The 20,714-nt window shown below is 57.3% G+C and overlaps 1 protein-coding gene across 1 annotated transcript; it reads left to right on the top strand.

Annotated features, from left to right (window-relative positions):
* The first annotated feature begins 12,124 nt into the window (after positions 1-12,124).
* Positions 12,125-19,675, top strand: Dlk1 (delta like non-canonical Notch ligand 1). The gene is made up of 5 exons (XM_069997779.1): positions 12,125-12,310; positions 13,528-13,591; positions 14,026-14,156; positions 16,640-16,781; positions 18,422-19,675. The coding sequence occupies exons 1-5, from the start codon at positions 12,244-12,246 to the stop codon at positions 19,173-19,175; spliced, it is 1,158 nt and encodes a 385-aa protein (XP_069853880.1). The 5' UTR covers positions 12,125-12,243; the 3' UTR covers positions 19,176-19,675.
* Positions 19,676-20,714: the final 1,039 nt, after the last annotated feature.

The raw sequence follows: 20,714 nt of genomic DNA, 5'->3' as shown, positions 1-20,714 counted from the left end.
GGGCCGAGTGCAGGAGCCTGTGGGGGGGTGCCTGCCACGGCCCCCCAGGTGCCACTGGCGGGGTGGTGCTGGGACCTGATGCAGGGGCTGCTGGGCGTCTGCAGCTGGCGGCCCCCAGAGACGGGGCCAGCTGTGGAGGCTCTCCACCGCCTCAGAGCAGGGGTTTGAATTAGTCAAGCCTTTAAATCATCGCTTACTGTTCCCTTCACACGCAGGGCCAAGTTTAAAAAAAAATACCGAAACAAGGATGTGCAGGCCAAGGGAGCGCACCCCCAAGCCTCCAGGGGGTGCCACAGCGGGAGCGCACCCCCAAGCCTCCAGGGGTGCCACAGCGGCAATGGCTTCCCGCGTCCTGTGGGGAGCCCAGCCGGCGGCCATCTGTTCACCGTGTGGGGAGGGCGGGCGGGTGGGCGGCCCTGCTCTGCTGTGCCAGGTGCCAGCTTCACTCTGCCTGAGCCCAGCGCCAGCCCATGACCAGGCCCGACACGCCGGAGCGACAAAGTCCTGAGTATCCTCCTCCTGAGGTGCGGGCCAGGTGATTCACAGCTCTCCCTCGGAGCCATTCAGGGCTTGGCATGGGTAGCTCCACCTGCAGAATGGAGGCTGTCCCCCAGAAGAGCTACACCCCACATGGTATGTGCCAGGGTGATAGATACGGGAAGGGCAGCTCAACTGAAACCCAAATGAAAGTGGTTGGGCGTGCCTCAGTTTACCAAAAGTACAAGGACAGAGAGAGCTTTCCTGTAGGCCATTCTACCATGCCATCCATCCATCTGTCCTGTATGTCTTCACTCAACAAACACTTCCTGTGCCCTTCCTATGTGACTAGGGTGCAGAAGAGAATCAGACATGAGCCAGGGCCGTAGCAGCTTCTGAGGCAAAGCATGATAAATGCTGGGTTTTTGAAGAGTAAATAAAATCAATGGGAAACCACTTTGAAAGTTAAAAGCACAATTAATGCCAGAGAGTGCTTCTAAGTACAAGAAGCACAGTGGCAAAAAGCTCTCTCCCTTCCCCCTTCCCCCCTTCCCCTGCCACCAAGCCTGGGCTGGACAGCTCAGGCTCTTCGTAATCAAAGAGCATGTCAAGGTAGCGGGGGCGGCGGCGGTTCGAATCCTCCTGTCCCCACTGAGGAGCAAGCCGTATGCGCCTCATTCAATTAATCAATTAGGCTGTTGCTCAGCACCGCAGCCTCTCAGCCTGTGCATACTCTTGGGTCTTTAACTAAAGACTGACAAGCCCTTGCACAGATGCATGCGTGCATGCACACTCACATGTGTGCATGTGCACACACACGCATGCGCACACATGCACACACACATTCTTACATCCTGAAGCCTGAGGCTCGCTAACTCCCTCTCCTGCCTCCTCTTCATGGTGACAGTTTATGACTTGCAGCTCTGTACCTTGCCCCAGCCATCACCCAGCTGCCCCACCCAGGCCTGAGGCCCTGGGGACTGACCATTCCCTTCCTCATTCTTTTCTCTTCTGACTTCTGGGATCTTGTGTGTTGCTCTGAAGGGGGGGGGGGGGGCGAGGGATAGAAGTTCCCGTGTGGGTGACCGGAATGGCACCCTATGGCTGCTCCCCACCCCGGAGCCAGCCCTGACAGGCGGACGAGTAGCCAAAGCAGTGAGACTCAGGGGCATGAGGCCTGGGCTCCAATCCCAGCTCTGCCACTAGCCTCAGTTTCCCCTACCGAGATGGTGGCAGCTGGATACCTGGGCGCTAGGAATTGTGGGGGGCTCTTGGCCTTTTCTCACTCGCGGAGCCACCCCCTTGCCATTGGCCTGAGCTCCTGGAGGCCCACTTGAGTGCCCTACATCAGCTGAGATGGAGGTCAGGTTCTCCTGTGGGGTCCTCGTGGGTTGGAGCCTCCTCATGTCTTCCCGCCCCGCCCCCCCAGCTCCGGCCCAGAGCTCCCTCCACCTGCAGGATTGTGGGTAGTGGGCCCACTGCAGCCCCTCCCCCCACCTCTCTACAAGTAGTTTCTTTATTAAATTCTCTGGTTTCACCATCTTGTGTGTGCCATCTGTCCTTGCTGAGCCCTGTCTGAATCACGCAGGCCTCCTAGCTCACAGCTCCTGGTCCCCTGTTCACTCAAGCTGTTAAACAACAGGGGAGTAGAAGGTAGGCCTGGAGCCCAGGAGTGACTCTGCACTGTAGGTGCTGCTCAGGGCTGTGGTCAGGCCTCGGGCCGACCCGAGCCTCCCATTGTAGTATGCAGGGGCCTGACCCAGTCGTTCTATTAAAGAGAAGTCTAAAGCCCAGTGCTGGTGGTGACTCATACCTGTTTTTGCTACTCAGGAGGCCGAGATTTGAGGACTGAGGACTGTGGTTCAAAGACAGCTGGGTCAAAGAGCCCATGAAACTCTTATTTCCAATTAACTGCCCAAAAGCCAGAAGTGGAACTGTAGCTCAAGTGGTAGAGCACCAGCCTTGAGCAGAAAAAACCTCAGGGAAAGCACCCAGGAATTGCGTTCAAGCCCCAATACTAACACAACAATCAAACATACAAACAAAACCAATCAGAGGAGAATAGCACCAGCAGGGAGCTTCCCATCCAGAAGCTTCCAGACCTGTTCATCAGCCTCCAGCTCATTGGCTAACGTGATACCCCGCCATCTTCTCTTCCCAGCTGTGCAACCTGTGTAGAGAGAAATGCCCCCCACATACACAATCACTGATCATGCTAGTTAACAAGAAATGAAGCAAAGGAAAAAAAAACCAAACCCATCATGTCCCAGGCCCTGGGGAGACACAGAAGGGTCCAGCCGTGGCGAGTCAGGACCAGCTGGGGTCCCCATTGCTAGGTGCCAACAGCTGTCACTGCAGTTCCTCCAGTCCTAGAGGAAGCAGAAGTAAGTAAAACACAGCTAGAAATAATTGTCCCATTAGGGAGAGGCAGGGAAAGAGCCACTGAAAAGAAACTTATCAAGGAATCAATCAGGCAGGGCTGAAGGCTGAAGGCAAGTCTTCCCAGGGAGATGGAGCCTCCCTGGGTTTAAAAGACCATTTCCGGTCCCAAATAAGCCCTTCGCTTCCTTACTGATTCTTGGATAAGATGCTACAATTCAATCCCACAAATACTTAATAGGAGCGCCACCCCCCCCCCCCCCATGCCTGATTCTGAGTTTTGAAAAAGCTGACATAAATTTGGGGAGGACACATTTTCTCCCTCCCTGCTTCTCAGCATTTCCCTTCTTCCTCCCTCCCCCTCTCCCTTCCCTTTTCCCCCTTGTATGAGTGACTGCCCTGGGGTGGACATCCTCAGGAGAAAACCTCTGCTCCATAGCTCCAGGGTAGATGGAGATTGGGGGACATGGGGGGGCAGGCCACCCAGAGGTGGATGATCTTTGGTACAAGGCAGGTGTTCGGGACCTGGCTGGTGGTGGCTGGAAGGGGAGCACAGGAATGGATCGCAAAGCCCTGCAGGCCCTGAACCCATGTGTACAGGCCAGAGGTTGCAGGAGCCAGGAGTCGGGCCTGGGCTCCAGCGAGCGCAATGCGGTGAGGCCCTTGTGGGACCCGATGGGAAGCTTGAGACTCCCTCCCACTGGGCAGAGGCAGCTGAAGTCTGAGCAGGGAGAAAGAAAAAGAACGACTGTGGGGAGAGGAACAAGCCAGCCCCATAAGCCACCCAGGAAGCCGTGTCTCCAGTGCTTGTGACTGAATTCCCTCCCCTTCGTCCTTCCCCTTCCCTTTCTCTCCCTTCCCTTCCCTTTCCTGTCTTTTCCCTTCCAGTCTCTTCCTTTCCTATCCTTTCTCTTCCTCCCCCCTTCACCCCCCCACCCCACAACCCACCTTTCCTTTTTTTTTTTTTTTTTGTTTGAGGTTTTTGTCTCAAAAACAAAAGCCCAGGCTGGCTTTGAACTCAGAATTTTCCAGTTGTAGCCTCCTGAATGCTGTGATTATAGGAATACTGGACCATGGCAGGCTCTCTGGGCTTTATTATTGGACCTTGAGTAGATGCTTTTAAACAAGGGGCTTTGTGGGTTCCTCAAAGAATGTACAAACATCATGTATGTATATGTGTGTAGTGTGTATATATGTGATTGTGTGTGTGTGTGGCAGTACTGTGGTTTGAACTTGGCATCTCCTACTTGCTAAGAAGGCCCTCTATCACTTGGTTACTGTACCTGGTTGCACTGGTTATTTTGAAAACAGGGTCTCCCTGTACACCAGGACAAGCCTGGACTGTGATCCCCCTGATTTGCATGTCTTTGTTGTTGGGATGACAGCACCAGCCTTTGTGCCAGGCCGGTGCTCACACTACAGCTTGGGATGACAGCTGTGTACTCTCACACCTATCCATTTCCTGAACTTTATTTCCAGGCTGGCCTTGAATCTCTCTCTCTCTCTCTCTCTCTCTCTCTCTCTCTCTCTCTCTCTCTCTCTCTCTCTCTCTCTCTCTCTCTCTCTTTCTCTCTCTCTCTCTCTCTACTTCTCAAAAACCTCAGATTACGAGCTTGGGCTGCTGCACAATTCAAAGGACTTTGAAGGACCTGTTTCCACGGTCTTCTTGGTGACCGCCGCTCCCCAGCATTCCAGTGGTGCTCTGTCCAGTCCTTGCTGCGTGGCGCATCGACAGCCACCCTCTCTGGGCCCTGTCACCCAGCTGTCCCTGCCAGGGGGGAGCCACCACACTGGAGGGGGGAGAAGAAAGCAAGCTTTCTGCTCAGTGATCGAGTTCAAATGCGTCCTAATAAACAGTCTGCACCCGAATGTGCGTGTGAGGCAGGGAGTGAGGGCTAGCTGGGACCCGACACTGGCCCCCCGCCGTCCATCCCTGGCTGGAGCAGGGCTGCAGTAGGCTAGGTAGGGGCTCGGAGGTGCAGCGTCGCCATAGGAACGGCTCTCGCATGGAGAGCAGTTCAGAGGAGTCGGGAGCTGGGGAGAGGTGGCGGGGGGGGGGGGGGGGGGTTCTGCGTGCACTCTGAGATCTGATGATCTGACGTGGCTGCTCCTCTGATTCCTCATGCAAGGACTGGAGGGGGCGGAGCGATGGGGAGGGGAATCGGGTGGGCAAGGCTTCCGCCTCGGGCCTCTCCCTTCTGGGCCCCCAAGACTCCCAAGACTGGGTGAGAGTCAACCTTTGGAACCCGAAGATCAGACTAGGGCTGCTGGAAAGGGCCACGCAGTCGCGGCCAGTTGCTAGGACACACACTCTTTGCAAGGGGCCCATGGAAACCCGCGGAGCACACGCTGTGTCTTATTCATTTATTCATTAATTCACTTAATCCATACACAGTTCTGCAGGCCCCTGGGCTGCGGGACACAGTGCTGAAGCAGAGGCTCCCGGCTTTGCTGGGGTCAGGGCATGTGGGAAACCCATTAACACCAGCCAGGAAGATGTGCCCGGGGTGGTTGGGAGGCGGCAATGGCCCTTCCCTTGTTCACACTTCTGGGGAGCACCCACGGAGGGCAGGCAAGTGGGGGGACCTGGTCTCATGGATACAGGGAAGGGGAGGGGGAGAGGATCATCTGCGCCACTCCTCTCCCAAGGGACAGAGCCAAGTCTTCCTTATTTTCTGGAAGATTCCGAAGTCCCAGACATCGGAGCTCACTGACAACATTACAGTGTTTTGAATATAACTGAATGAAAATGGAAATGCTTCCTTACAAATAGGAGAATGTAGTAGAACATCTTAGATTCCTTGAGAGCTGTGTTTTCACAGCCTTAAACTTGACAGGGCTTCCTGCCAATACCCCACACATGCTCCCTTCCAGAGCCACAGACGTGAGAGGCAGCGCACCCCCTAACTCCCCATCCCGGGCCCAGAGGGGGGGCTTCAGAGCTGTGCTCGGCACGGCAAGGTGATTCTCTTTTCTGGGGTTAGAAGTGGTCTCTGGCTTCTGCTCGATTGTGAAGCCCTTTGCCAGTGTCTCTGAACAGCTCCACTTTCTGGGGGCCCCTGGGTAGAGGAGAGGGTGCTCCAGGGGCGGGCGTGGGTGGCTTGGCCCGGTTCCCAGCATCTCGTCTGGGCTTGCCTTCATAGGTCCACTCCGGTATGTGAAAAAGCCGGGTGGGGGGTACTCATGCTCTGAGGGTCCGGTTTGCTGTGGCAGAGGAGGCCGGACAACGCTGGAGAGCTGTTAAGATACAGCTTAATCAAATAAATAGTAGGATGCTGATTTATGGGTTGTCTGTGGGGGGGCACGGCAAGGGGGAAGACAGTGGAGAGAGGAAGGGTGGGCAAATAAAGTCATGATATCCCATATACATATGCAAAAATGGAACCGGGGAACTGGAGGGAAGGGGTGGGGTTGGGAGAGATGGGGGAGGAGGTGGGGAGGGGTGGCGCCCAGGATGCATTGTACTCAGGAACGGATTCCTACAACTACTTGAAGATAATTCAAACTAGGTGCCCGTGACTCACTCCTGTAATCCTAGCTACTCAGGAGGCTGAGATCCAAGGGGCATGGTTCAGAGGCAGCTCCAACTAACCAGCAAAAAGCCAGAGGTGGAGTTCAGGCTCATGTGGTAGAATGACAGCCTTGAGGGAGGAAAAAAAAAAAAAAGCTAAGTCAGAAGGGTGGAGGCCACACAAAAAAGAAAAAAATTAAAAATATTTATTTCCAAATATTGAAAAATTTACATCCTTCCCCAACCTCATTCTTACAACCGTGCTAATCTACCCTTAATTAACCAAACAGCCTACCCATCCATTTGTTTGCTTGTTTATTTGGAAGGGGGAGTCTCCCTGTGCTGTCCATGTTGGCCTCAAACCTCTGGCTCAAGAGATTCTCCCTACCTCAGCTTCTCAGTAGCTGGGACTGCAGGTGTGGGGCATCCTGCTCAACTCACAGTGTTCCCTGTAACACACACACACACACACACACACACACACACACACACACACACACACACACACACACACACACACACACACACACACACACACCTCTAAGATGTCCATGTCTAACTACAGTGTTGTTCTGAAGAAATCGTATGGTGCCTATGCCCTCAGCTCAGGGCCCCCTTCCCCCCCAGGACTGCTCTATCCCCTTGCTTGACCCAGCACCCATACCTCCTCTCAGTCTCGGAGGTGCCTAAGGATCCCATCGCACCTTGGGATGCTTCACGGTCCCCTCCCACCCCCTCTGGGGCCGCTGCCTGGGCCCCAGGCACACTCTAGGGGCTCAACCAATGCTGGACAGATGAAAGACTGCCTTTAAGGAGGTGAGCCCCTGTTTTATGGAAAATTAACTTCTGGGAATTTCTGATGAATGAAGAATTGCTGTAGTCTTTGCCAAAGCCTGCACGGACAGGCCAAGTGATGAAAAGGGTCTTTTTTCTTCTGGTCCCCTATTTTCTCCCTCCCTCTTACCCCCGGGTTGGGGGTAAATTTACCTACAAGGTCTGAGGGGTAAAGAGTCTCGGTTAACCCTTCCAGAGCCACCCCCCCCCCCAAGCTCCCTAGCCCAGCGTGATTCAGTGACACCTTTGAGAGGATAATTTGATGAATGACGTGGACAAATTAGACTTGTGAACCTGACATCGCTGTTGATTCCAATGGTGAAGAAAGGAAGCGGGCAATCTATTTTTGAATCTTATCATCGATGATGACGATGTCGCTTTGATCAGCAGCGGAGGAGTGCAACCTTAAGCCAATCCTGATCCCCCCTGGGCCCCCCTGGCATTCCCACCCTGCCCTGCTCGGCCAGGGGCTGAGGGGCCTGGGGGAGCCAGCTTCCGGTCGCTGAGTCACAGGCGGGGCTGCGTAGGCACTGGCCACCGGGGCGGCGTGGAGCCCCTCCCAGCTCACAGGATCTTAAGGGGTGGGGGCTGTCAGTAGTTTCTCCAGGCTTCCCCCCACCATGGGGTCCCACACTTCCGGCCTCCTTGGCCATGTTCCCTGTTCCCTGCCACTTGAAACTGAAGAGCTGTCTCTCTGATTGAATTTGAAACCAAATGATCAATATTCTTGAGCCAAAATGTGCCAGGTGTGCCCCTCATCCATTCTCCATCGTCCACCCTCAGCCCCTTTCCTTGACAGAAAAAAAAAACAAAACCAAATTTTTCTCCAATTCTCCCACCTCACCTTTTTGGTGCCTTTCCTAGAGTCTGAACTCAGGGTCTGGGTACTGTGTCCCTGATCTCTCTCTCTCTCTTTTTTTAATTTGCTCACAGTTAGAACTGTACTACTTGAGCCACTGTACCACTCCTGGTTTTTTTTTTTTTTTTTTGGTGGTTCATTGGAGATAAGAGTCTCCTGGACGTTTTTGCCTAGGCTGGCTTTGAACCTCAATTCTCAGCTCTCAGCCTTCTAAGTAGTGAAAATTACAGATGTTAGCCACGGGCACCCAGCTCTAGGACTCTTAACAGGCATTGGTTACCTATCTTCCTTTGGGGTGAGCACCAGGCAGGTATGGTTTCGGGAGAAAGAACAAATGTACCTGTGAGATGTCACGTGGCCTCCATTTCCCTATCTGTACCATGTGGGAAGGATCCATGGTGGCTCAGACACCTCCCAAACCACAACCCAGTCTCCAGAAACAAAGCCTAGAGCCAAGGTAACCAGGGGTGTGGGAGTACAGGATGGGGGGGGGGGGTGAAGCCCCAGGTGCCCTCCGTCTTTGGGACTAGCCACTCTCTGATGCCCTTCCAGTTCCACCTGCCACACACATTTTTCTTAGTTCCCTCAGAAAATGTCACCAAGGATCCTTCTTTGGCTGGGTTGTGTGGATCTCTGGAAACAAATTCCACTTGCTTTCCTCACCCTGCCCACCAGGGGCTGGGGGCTGTAAAACCATCATTCCTTTGGCAGAAAGGAACGGCTCAGCTCGCTCCAAAGAAGGCAGCCCAGTCCATGAGTTCCAATGGCAGCAAGGGGTGGGTGGGCAGAGCATGGGGTGGGGGGTTGAGCCCCCGTGAGGTCCAAGGTGAGAGTCCCCACAGGGCGGCGGTGGGCGCGGGGAGGGGCCGGGCAGCGCAGTCCCTCAGCCTCTGGCCCGGCTCGGCTTGTCGCAGCAGACTGTGCTGATCGCTCCCCCAGGGACTGGATTGGCATTTTCATTCTCTCTGTGCGGCCTCGCAGTCTGTGACAGTCCCCGCAGCCCCTCCAGAACGCTCCTCCGCGACCCCTTTTCTCCGGCATCTGCTTGCTACAAAGAAATCATCAGCCCCCGGAGTTTACAAATGCTTTTATGGAGACCAGAAAAAACCAACACAAAGCCCCCGGGCTTGTAAGTCTGGTCAGAGCCCCCCCCCCTCCCGCCCCTCTCCCCTCGCCCACCCCACCGCTGCCGTGCGGGATTCCCTTGAAGGGGACCCCGGTCAGAGAGATCCTGCTGGAGCTCTCGAGCTGGCGGAAGCAGAAGCACCCGTGGCAGAGTAGGAGAAAGGACGGGAAAGGCTGTCGCTAGGACTTTCAAGAACAGAACTTTTCTGCTGGAGTTCCGCCGGGGGCAGGTGTGTCTTCCGTGAGCAGAGGCAAGAAAGCAGAGCTCAGAGAAAGCGCGGGGTGGGGTGGGGGGGAGGCTGGGATTCCTGCCCCTCTGCCCAGAGACTGGCCTTTCAGGCTAAGCCAGTGGCCACTGGACTGTTATTCCCCTGGGTGAGGATGCCAGCCTCCCTCCCTTTCCACGGAGGACAAGGGCAGGAAGGAGCCTGGGTGGGGAAGGAGTCTAGGTGGGGGCGGCCCCTCTGTGCTCTCTCCAGCGGCTCTCCCCTCCATTGACTTGAACAGGAGTCTGGGAGGGTTTTATCCAGTCCAAGACACCTGTGTCTTCCATGGGCTCCGGCTGAGAACCTACCCCTCCCAGGTCTGCCTGCTATGAGAACTAATCTTGGAGACTGAAGTCGGGGCCTCTAGAGGAGGGAAGAGAGGATGGAGGGCCAGAGAGCCCTTGGTGACAGCAGCTACTCAGGCTCTCAGCTGCTGGCCATGGTCTTATTCTTGCTCTAGCCAAGGAGGGACCTAGTACAAAACACCTGCTGTGCTAGACTCAGTTTATTGGCTTGAGGGAAGACCCTGGGGAAGCCAGAGGGACTACAAAAATTCAGGGGCATGTGGCATGTAGCAGGCAGCCCAAACACTCCTTTCAGTGCACCTTGAAGCCATTTCCAACAGCGTCCCCCTTCAGAAGGGGGTGTGTGTCCCCTCCTTCCACTCCCCATCTCCCTCAGGGTAGAACCAGCATATAGCAGCTCCAAGGAGTGCTGGCTCCAGGAACCTATATGCGACCTTCTTCCCTAAGCCCAACAGTGTGTCTTCAAGTGGTCAGATGGGCCCTGGGGACGGGGGGCCGCACCTCCAGGTTCCCAAACGCACACTCTCCCCCAAGTACTGTGGAGAACGAGAAGACTGTGACTGGGCAGACACAAGCTCACTGTACTGCACCAGAGATATAGCAGACTGTGTGTGTGTGTGTGTGTGTGTGTGTGTGTGTGTGTGTGTGTGTGTGCACTTGAGCGCGCGCGCACGCATGCTGCGTGTGCACTGGTACAGGGGGCTTGAGCTCAGGACCTGGGCACTGTCCCTTAGCTTTGTCACTCAAGTCTAGCATTCTGCCACTTAAGCCACAGCTCCACAGCAGCAGCAGAGATCTAGATGGAATTTCATCATCTATGCAAATTAAGCATCCTGCCAAAGACCATCCCCAAATCCTGACCCTCTTTCAGGGGGCTGGCTGCAGACGACAGTTCCCCTACCTCTTTTTTTCCCGGTTTGTTTTTTTGGGGGATTTTTTAATTTTTTAATTTTAATTTTAATTTTTATTTATTCTTTTGGGGTTTTTTCCCCCCCCTGAGCTTATGGATTGGGGAGGGGGCTTCCCTGGAGACTGGAGGGTTTCATCTGTGGCTGGGCTGTGAGCGGGGACTGGCATCGTGGGGTGAGGCCTGTAGAGGCCCTTCTCTAGGGACCAAGCAGGTATCTGTCCGAGTGGTCATGGCTGACCCCTCCCCACGCCCCCCCCGGGCCGGGGTCTCCTGGGGGGGTCTGGAATATTGCTCGTCTTGTGTGTGGCTGCGCGCAAGTGACACATTGGTGCGATTGTCAGTGCGCAGCACCAAGATGGATTCGCGGCGTGTCGGGAGCCTTGGGTGCTGGGAGACTCGATGCGTGTGTTGTTCTGAGCATGTGACCAAGAGCCTCATTATGTGTGCGTGGGGGGGGGGGCGCCAGCGCGGGTACCGGTGACTCTTGGGCTGTGTATGTGTTTATGTTTCAGTGTGACACCGGCGTGCGCGGGCGGAGGGGATTGGACGCTGGGGCCTCGGCAGGGGGCTTGGGGGCCGCCCCATCTGGTCAGGTGTGCGCGCGCTCCGCCTGTCTCCCTGTGGAAGACACGCACCTGCCCGAAGAAGCCCCAGATCTCCGAGCTGCGCCCAGCCACTGCTTGGGGACGGTGACCGAGGGTCCGGGAGACCCCTGGGGTGTGACCCCTGCCCTCTGCGGGGGTGTGATTGTGTTGTCGTGTGTGTTACGGTTGCACGTGTGTAGGCCCCGCCAGGGGGTCTTCAGGACCCCTGCCCCACCATGGCCCGGGAGTACAAGGACTTGCGACTCTTCCTGGCAGTTTTCGTGAGTGCCTGTGTGATCATGTGCATTTTCCACGTCTTCGTGCTGTGTGTCTGGATCCTGCTGGGTCTGTGAGGCGCGGGGCGCGTGTGCGGGACGTCCCGTGTGCGTGCGGGACGTCCCGCGTGTGGGTGTGCGCGCGGGACGCGGCGCGCTTCGCCGGCGCGGCCCGGGACCGATCGCCGCCGCCGCCGCCGCCGCCGCCGCGCCCGCCTGGAGCGGGCCTGCGCCATCCCCGCCGCCCGCCCGCCCGCCGGCCCCGCCGCCCGCCCCGACATCCCGCCGGCCGGCCGGCCGCTCCGCCATCCCGCCGCGGCCCCGCCGCAGAAGGCGCGCAGGTAACCCGTCCAGCCTCGAGTGCGCCCGGGTATCCGCGCGGGCTTCCGGGCGCCGCCGCCTGGGAGGGGGGGAGGCGGCTTCGGGAGGGGCGGGGGTCAGCGGGACTGGCCGGCGCCGGCCCCGCGCGCGCGGGGCGGGGGCGGGGGCGGGGGCCGCGGGCGGGGGGGGGGAGGCGGTACGAAAGGGCGGCGCGCGCGGCGGCGGCGGCAGCTCCTCGCGGCGGCGGAGAGCAGCGCGCAGCCCGGTGCAGCCCTGGCTTTCCCCTCGCCGCGCGCCCGCGCCCCCTTCAGCGTCCACAACCAGAAGCCCAGCGCGGCGCCCGGAGCCGGATCGGCGCCCGCCCCGCTCCCCGGACCGCGACCCCGGCCGCCCCGCGATGATCGGGACCGAAGCCCTCCTGCGCGTCCTCTTGCTCCTGCTGGCTATCGGCCGCAGCACCCGTGGTAAGCGAGCCCCCCGCCGCGGCGGCCCGGCCGGCGGCTGCCCGGAGACCCCCGCGCGCGCCGCGCGCGCCCCGTCCCGTGCGCCCCAACTCCCGCCCGTCCCACCTAACCCTAAGCCCCGCGCGCGCGGTGCCCGGCTCGCCCTCCCCGCCGCCCCGGCGCGTCCAGCTCGGCCGTGAGGGTGGGAGGGGGTCCCAGAGGAGGTGTCGGGGAGGTGGGGGACCCCAGCCCCTTCCCGCTCCGCGGAGTGAGGCGGCGGGGACGGAGAGAAGGAAGGTCTTCTGTTAAAAAAAAAAAAGCTTCGGGGCGCAACTTTAGCGATGTCCCTTGCTTGCGTGTTGGAGAGCCGGTTTTGGGGGGCCCCGAAGGGGGGCTGTCTTGGCCGTCGTAGCCCCCCTCCCCAGTTCTCCGCCGAAGCCCCCGGCCCCGCTCGGGGGGCGCAGGCCGAGCCCCCTCCGCGCGGTGCTGCGTCTCTAGGTGAGGGGCTGCGACACTCCTGTCGCCGCGGCCATCTGTCTCCGGCTGCGCGAGCCCGCCCCCCCCCCACTGCGCCAGTGGTTTTGGGGGGGGGGTGCTGTCTGGAAAGCCGAGGAGCTAGTTGAGTGAATGCATACAGCAGGTGACTATTAAAGTGTCAGCATCCCAACAGTGGTGGAATCTCAGCCGGTGCGGAAGGCTTGCGTCGTTCTTAATGCGGAGAGTGTAGGGTGGGGAGGGGGAAGGGGAAGAGTCGACCATGTTTTATCCGAAAATAAAATAATCCATTCCAATCCCTTTACCTGGGAAGCGGCCCGCGAACCTGTCCCAGCTTTCCCCCAGAACGGACACCTCTCGAAAAACAGGTCCCTTTTTCAAAGCTCACTTTGCCAGAATGAGGGTTTAGGCAAATGTCTAGTGGTCAAAAGGTTTCCTTTTACTGTTCCATATCCCAGCTCTTAGGGGGGGTACTCACGGTGTCATGTTTTCCTGGGTGGGGGGCAAGGAAGAGGTGCCTGCCTCTGTTTTGCTTTCAGGGTGAGTGCACCGTGGTCACCCCACAGCTGGGAGCATGGCAGATCAGACCTCCCTACTGTGTGCCAGGCTAGCAGCACCCCAGAGGGCCCTTGTTAACCCCCCCAAAGGGGGTTAGCGGGCTGCTGGGGAAAGAGAGGGGATCAGGCTCATGTCCCCCACACCCCGGCCTTGTGGGGTGAATTGTCACCTTTCTCATATCCCAGGAACTGAATGCATCCCATCCTGCGACCCCATAAATGGATTCTGCAAGGGGGACAAGAACTGCAGGTAATTGCAGCTTGTGGGGGTCCAAGGCAGAATCCTGAGGAGCCATGGAGTTGGGAGGGGGGGTGAAGAGATGGGAGCTTGGTAATAAAACTGCGTCACATCTTCTTCGCTCCTGCAGAAAACTGGTGGGGTGGGGGGGAGAGCGAGAGGGAGAAGGAAGCGGGGGCGGACGAGGTGGGGGCCAGGAGAGCTGGAGCAGGAAGAGACCACTGCGGGCCACTGCGGCAAACGCAGTTCTCCGGACTCCTGGGACCCTCGTGTGTCTGGGCCTCAGCACTTCCCTCTCCAGGGTTTGCATTCAGGTGATGGATGCTGAGAGACCCCCTAGGCCGCCTCTGTGTGGGCTTCCCCTCCAAGGGTCTTCTCCCCGGCCCCCCGTGGACCCCCGCCCCTGCTCTCTCATGCGGTCCTGTCTTTCCCGCTCCCTCCCGCAGGTGTGAGCCTGGCTGGCAGGGCCCCATGTGTGACCAGTGTGTGACCTCTCTCGGCTGTGTGAACGGATTCTGCGACAAGCCCTGGCAGTGTATTTGCAAGCCTGGCTGGGATGGCAAACTCTGCGATATAGGTGGGCACCCACCTTTGCCCACCCTCAGCCCGATCCCCTGGCCTCCCAGGGGGGTCAGGCTGCCCCCCTTCCCTTCCTTCCCCTCCTCTTCAGGTGGGCCTCCTCCCAGCACAAGTAGGGCGCTTTGTAGGTACCCATTCTGTGCCCCCCAGCACCTCTCCAAAGGTAGGGACTTTGCTTTCTTCACCTCTAGCACCCGCAGAAGGGGGTCTGAGGACCTGCCTGTTGAATAAAGAGTTACAAAACAACCCCCCCATACACAACTAAGCCCCTGGACCCCAGACTGCAGGCAGCCCGTGTAGGTCTGTGACTTGCAGAGATGGGCAAGCACCCCCCTCAGCTCAGGGCTTAGACATCAAGAAACAAAATCAGGAGAGGGTGCTAGGGCATTCTTAGGGTAGGGAAGACCCACAGGATTGGGGGCCAGATAGGATGGGAGCTGGGGAAGGAAAGGCTAAAAGGGGTGAAAGTACAGATTAGATTTAGGCCATCTTTGTCATTTAATTTCACACACACACACAAACACACACACACACACCAGTCACAGAGTGGCCTGTCTTTGCTGCAGTTTTCAAACTGCAAAATGGACCTTGTAGTCTTTTCTCACTAAAACCCATCCCAAAGTCCAAGCAAACTGAAATTCTAGAAAAATCTCCCAGCAACAGCACAGACAATTGTTCCTGGGCTTCCTTCCTCCCAACCATAGCAGACTGTGGTGGTACAAATGGGGAAACTGAGGGTCAGAGCAACAAAAGGACCTCTGCTCAAACTGTCTCTGCGCCATAACCCCCCCCCCCATATGATGCAAGGTTTTACCTGCAGCTGACTCACGCTCAGCCCCTCAGCCCACAGCAGCAGCAGCAGCTGCTGCTTTGAACGGCTTGGGTATTGGGGGGTTAGGAGAAAACGACTATTAGGGATCAGGGTTAGACTTTTAGCTTAGAGCTTACCCTCCCTGGTATATGAACACAGAGCCCCATGCCTGGAGCTTTCGAGACCCTCTCTCTTTGGGTCCTGGGTTAGATCCCCTCCACACCAGGCAGCCTGGACAGGCTGGGGTCCCCGGGAGGGAGGGAGGGAGGGATTAGCCACTGGGTATTTGCCAGCCCTTTCTCCTTTTGCCTGCTGTGGCCACAGCTGCAGTCTCTGAGGAGACCCACCCCCAGTCTCTCGTTAGAGCTGAGCCCTGCCCGGCTTTAGGGGTCCTCCCTTAGTACTTAGATTTGGCATTTCAGGGTGAGGAGAGGTTGAGGTTTGTGTGTGTGTGTGTGTGTGTGTGTGTGTGTTTGGAGGGGTGATTTCTAGCTCTTATATCTTAAATTGAAGCTTCTGAGTGACAAACGAGCTAGGGGCAGAAAATTAGGAGCTGGCTGTGGAGCCTCCCTGTGCTAAAGCAGTGCCTGCTCTATCCGGGAAAGATAAATCCTCCTTTTTATGTTCCCGCCACCATGCCGGTTTCCCAGGGAGAGTCCATCAACATGGCGTTCAGCCTTTTTCTGGTTGATGTATTGCGGTCTTCACCAGGGCGCGGGTCTCTTTGAAAAGAGGGGGGAAAAAGAAAAGAAAATCTACACACGTGTGGTGTGAGCGGAGGAGAGCCCAGGCCTGCCTGGACTTCCGTCCTGCTGCCAGGCCCACTTAACTGACAGAAAACCCTAGGGGATCAGCCAGAGAGAGAAAAAGTGTGTGTGTGTGAGAGAGCCCTTCCTTTTGTATGGAGGGAGACTGAGGCACGGGGAGGGCAGGAGCTGAACTCTGCAGCCCTGCGGCAGTGGGCAGGGCCGCTGGGGAAGGAGCCTTTCAGGCCCTGCTTAGAGCTGGGGTCTCTACCTCAGCGAACCCTCACCCCAGACATCTTTGTTCAGCTCCGCCCTGGCTTCCTGAGCCTGAATAATGAAGTGAGCTTGACACCGGGTGTTAAGAGACAGTGCAAATGTACCAGCATCCAATAAATAGCTCTAATTTTGCTGCCTTGAGAAGATGCAGCCTTTTGACCTCAGACCCCTTTAGTTGGGAACCTGAAGCAGTGGGGGTGGGGAGGGAGTTGGAGGTGGGGAGAGGTCAGCTTTCTTGTTCCTCTGCTGGGGTCTTTGATGGCATAGTATGAAGGGCAGGCGGTGGTGGTGAAGACGTGAAGACTCCTTCCCTAATCATAGGAAGCTGGGCCTGGTGGGAGAGGGCGGGGAGGGGGGAGCCCAGAGCATCTCAGCTCAGGGACACCATCTTGGTAAGGGGCAGGACAAGAAGAGGGTGCAGCTAGCAGTCTGCTGAATAGTAGTAGCCGTAGCTCCTTTCCACACAGCAAGCCACTTTAGTTTTCCAGCCTTTAATGTATTCATCTCCTAGGGGTTTTTTTTGGGGGGGGGGGGTCGGGAGCAGTCATTATGTCCTCTCAGTAGAAACTCCTAGAGCAGAGCCATTCGGCAGCTCCCTCGGGGTCCGACGCACCTCACTGGGGGCCTCTGATTTTCTCTGTCCCCCAGATATCCGGCCTTGCATCTCCACCCCCTGCACCAACAATGGGACCTGCGTGAACCTAGACAATGGCCAGTACGAATGCTCCTGCGCCCCAGGGTACTCTGGCAAGGACTGCGAGAAGAAGGACGGGCCGTGTGTGATCAATGGGTAAACACTGCCTTCCTCACTCTGCTCGGCCCAGGGAAGGCTGTTTTTGATGCCGTTTCTTACCCCTAAAAGCCTCTTTCAGACTGACTCTATTGGACCTATGTGCCCACAAAGAAGGGAGGCCCTCCCTGGCCCCTCCCCCGCAGACCCCTCTGATGGGAGAGTTAGGGAGAAAGGTGCCATTTCCATAAATTCCCCCCCCCCAAGGCAATTTCATATTCCCCTGGTGTTCCCAAGTCCTGCTGCCTGTGAGTGACAGGTAGCTTGGGAACAGGGAAGGAGGCGGGCTCTGAGCGGCATCTTGTCCTCAGGTAAGGAAGGAATAAGAGATCAGAGTTCAGCAGGGCCAAGGTGTTTGCAAAAACCACTTACTTACTGCAGGGGTGATGTTGGGGTTCAGAACCTGAGATGTGGGGAGGCATGGGGGGGTCTCTGAAAGAGGAAAGTGGGCTTCCCATCCCCTCAGCCTCGTTCACACACACACACACACACACACACACACACACACACACACACACACACACACACACACACACACACACCAGTAGCTCTCACACTTAGATTGGGCCGGGGGTGGGGGCAGAGAGCCTGAGGCAGAGTCTACATTCAAGATCTCAAAGGAAGGTACCCAGTCCCCAACCAGCAGCTGAGGAGGGAGGGGGGTGTTCTCAAATAGAACCCAGGAAGGTGCCTAACCCGCAGCTAGATCAGAGGGTGGTGTCTAAAGGTCTGTATTCGTCAGGGGGTCAGCTGAGGGGATCATCACTGAACACCCCCATTGCTGTGTATAACGAGGGGAAAAAAACAAAACAAAACAAAGCCAGACTTGAGCCTTCTTACTCTTCTCTCTAAGAGACTTGAACCAGTGGGTCACAATAGAGCCCTGGGGGACTGTGAAAGGCCCAGAGCCCAGCTGTTCAGCGTCCTAGGCCCCCGACCAGCCACACTTGCTTCTTGTATTTAGGGCTCTTTCTTCCTTTGGAGTTTTGGCATTTACCACATGACAGAGAGCTTGCGTCTTTGAAAGCGCTTCCATTAACTGCTGTGTGCTCTGCTTTGAGCACACAGCTTGGGTTTGCTCGCTGCCCGCGGGTGGATGGGCCTCAGTGAAACAGCCCACCGCAGACAGATAGACAGACAGACACTGTGCTCCAGCCTCGCTCCCTCAGCCCCCACCTTCCCTCGGGGTGGGGGGGGGATTTGAGCCATGTCCCTTCTAGCTCGGTTATGCCAGCAGCCCAGGGACTTGAGCCTGGGGCTGGGGTCTCCTTCCAAACTTGGGCTGTCACTGGTGATTCCTCTCCCAGCCTCAGTTTCCCCATCTGTCTGGTGATTGACCATCAGTCCTCTGGCTGGAGAAATGAAGTGAGGGGCGAGGGAGCATGTGGGTCTCCTGACGTGGGGTGTGGGGGGATGGGGTGTCAGGTCTACTCCAGGCTGGCCTCGTGATGGGGGTGGTGGGTACCCCATCCTTGGACCATGGTGAGCCTCCTTCTCGGAGGCCCATCCTGGGTATGTGACCCCCTCCCTCCTTCTCTCTGGAGGAGCCAGGCCTCCCCTCTCCCTGCGCCTCTGCCTCTGTCCTAGCCCAGACTCCCAGAGGGCCCTGTCCCTCCCCCCACCCCCGCCCTGTGTTCCAGCTCCCCGTGCCAGCACGGAGGTACCTGCGTGGACGATGAGGGCCGGGCCTCCCATGCCTCCTGCCTGTGCCCCCCTGGCTTCTCGGGCAACTTCTGCGAGATCGTGGCCAACAGCTGCACCCCCAACCCGTGCGAGAATGCCGGCGTCTGCACCGACATCGGGGGCGACTTCCGCTGCCGCTGCCCCGCCGGCTTCATCGACAAGACCTGCAGCCGCCCGGTCACCACCTGCGCCAGCAACCCGTGCCAGAACGGGGGCACCTGCCTGCAGCACACCCAGGCCCAGGTGAGCTACGAGTGCTTGTGCAAGCCCCCGTTCACGGGCCCCACCTGCGCCAAGAAGCGGGCGGCCACCCCCGCGCAGGTCACCCACCTGCCCAGCGGCTACGGGCTCACCTACCGCCTGACCCCCGGGGTGCACGAGCTGCCCGTGCAGCAGCCTGAGCACCGCGTCCTCAAGGTGTCCATGAAAGAGCTCAGCAAGAGCAGCCCGCCCCTCACCGAGGGCCAGGCCATCTGCTTCACCATCCTGGGCGTGCTCACCAGCCTGGTGGTGCTGGGCACCGTGGGCATCGTGTTCCTCAACAAGTGCGAGGCCTGGGTGGCCAACCTGCGCTACAACCACATGCTGCGCCAGAAGAAGAGCCTGCTGCTGCAGTACAGCGGTGGAGAGGAGCTGGCCGTCAACATCATCTTCCCCGAGAAGGTGGATGCCAGCCCCTTCCACAAGGAGGCCGGCGAGGAGGAGATCTAAGCAGCACCCCCCTCCCCTTACCTGCAGGCCCCTCCTCCCCCCCTCCCCCTCCCCCCCGGGGTTCTGCAGAAGCTCCCTTAGATGCGGTCTGTGCTCAGCTTTGTGGTGGCGTTTGTGTCAAACCTGGTGAACCTGCTGCGCTTCTCTACTGTCATCGTGTGGCCGTGTGACACGCTAATGCCAAGTGAATCCTCCTTTCTCCCTCTTAATGCATGATTACAAATAATGATGAGAATAATAAGAATTTCAATCCTTACACGAGTTAAGAGAAATAAGTATGTTATTCTAAACTCTAAATAGCAAAATATCAAAAAAGACCAAAAAAAAACATGGTAACGGAACCAGGGCTGGGTGCCCCGACGCCCTCTCCCCAGGGGGTCTCGGCCACCCGGGTCCTTGTGGAACCATACGAGTCTTGTGCATGACCACCCACTGTGAAAAGCAGCTAAAAAAAAATCTCTTTCGTTCGTTAAGTCTCATGTGCCACATCCAACTCGCACTCACATCCGGCCTCACACCGCAACCGCCCTTAGATCTTTCTGATTGCTTTGTGACTTCGCAGAGTGCAGTGGCTGTAGGACAAGCAGAGAGAGAGGAGAGAGAGAGAGAGAGGAGAGAGAGAGAGAGCGCGAGTCCTGGGTTGGCAGCTGAGGGGGGGAAGGACAGGAGAGGGGTTCAGGACCCCATCCCAGCCCCGCTCAGCGAGTCACCCACCCCAATCCCAGGCCCACCTCCTCCCCCACCCCTCCTTCTCTAGGAGGGGTTGGAACACCCACCCACCACCAAAATCCTCTCTGGCTGGAAACCTCAGAATGAGGAGCGAGGGGGAATATTCCGAACACTTCCGACCCTAAGAATAAGGATCTGATGGAGACTCAGTCTCATCCTAGGATCCTAATGGTCTTGGCCTATCCTGGAGGCACACTTGACATGGCACCGATTCCCAATGCATTCCTCAGAGGGGGCGCCTCCTGGCTGCCTCCCATTTGAGGGGGAAAAAAAACAACAACCTGGCCCCTTGGAGTCATAACTCTGTGCCATCTGGAGTTGCCACTCAGGCAGCCAGGCCCCTCACCCCAACCTTACCTCTGAACCCCCACACTTAATGCCTGCCTTCCTCCCTTCTAGAGTAGAGAGGCCCCTGGAGTCTTGAACCTTGAACCGCAAGTGCCCCCCCTGGCAGAATCTGAGTTTGCAGCACCAACCCCCACCCAGGTTTTCACGGAGTTTTAGTGGAAATGGTGGCTTGTGAGCAGCGTCCGGTCTGGACGCTGACTTTTGTGTTGCTCAGTGAATAACCCTCAGATCCCAGAACACCTAGCCAGCTTCTAAATTAGGAATTTGACTTTTGGTTTCTTTCTTGTGGGTGTCTTTATTATTATTATTTTTTTTTCTGTGTTTTGGAGAGAGCATCTATCTTTTTTGCAGAAAAAAAAAAAAACTAGAAAGCAATGGGACGGAGCTCTGTGTAGCTGCCCGGCGCCGTAGTTCGGCGGCCGCTACACAGCCCTTTGGGTACCAGTTGAGACTATTTTGCTT

Source organism: Dipodomys merriami, unplaced genomic scaffold, assembly GCF_024711535.1.
Source record: "Dipodomys merriami isolate MVZ:Mamm:240054 unplaced genomic scaffold, mDipMer1.0.p SCAF_50, whole genome shotgun sequence".
Taxonomy (NCBI): domain Eukaryota; kingdom Metazoa; phylum Chordata; class Mammalia; order Rodentia; family Heteromyidae; genus Dipodomys; species Dipodomys merriami.
The sequence above is the reverse complement of the archived record's forward strand: the minus strand, read 5'-3'. Positions and strand labels throughout refer to the sequence as shown.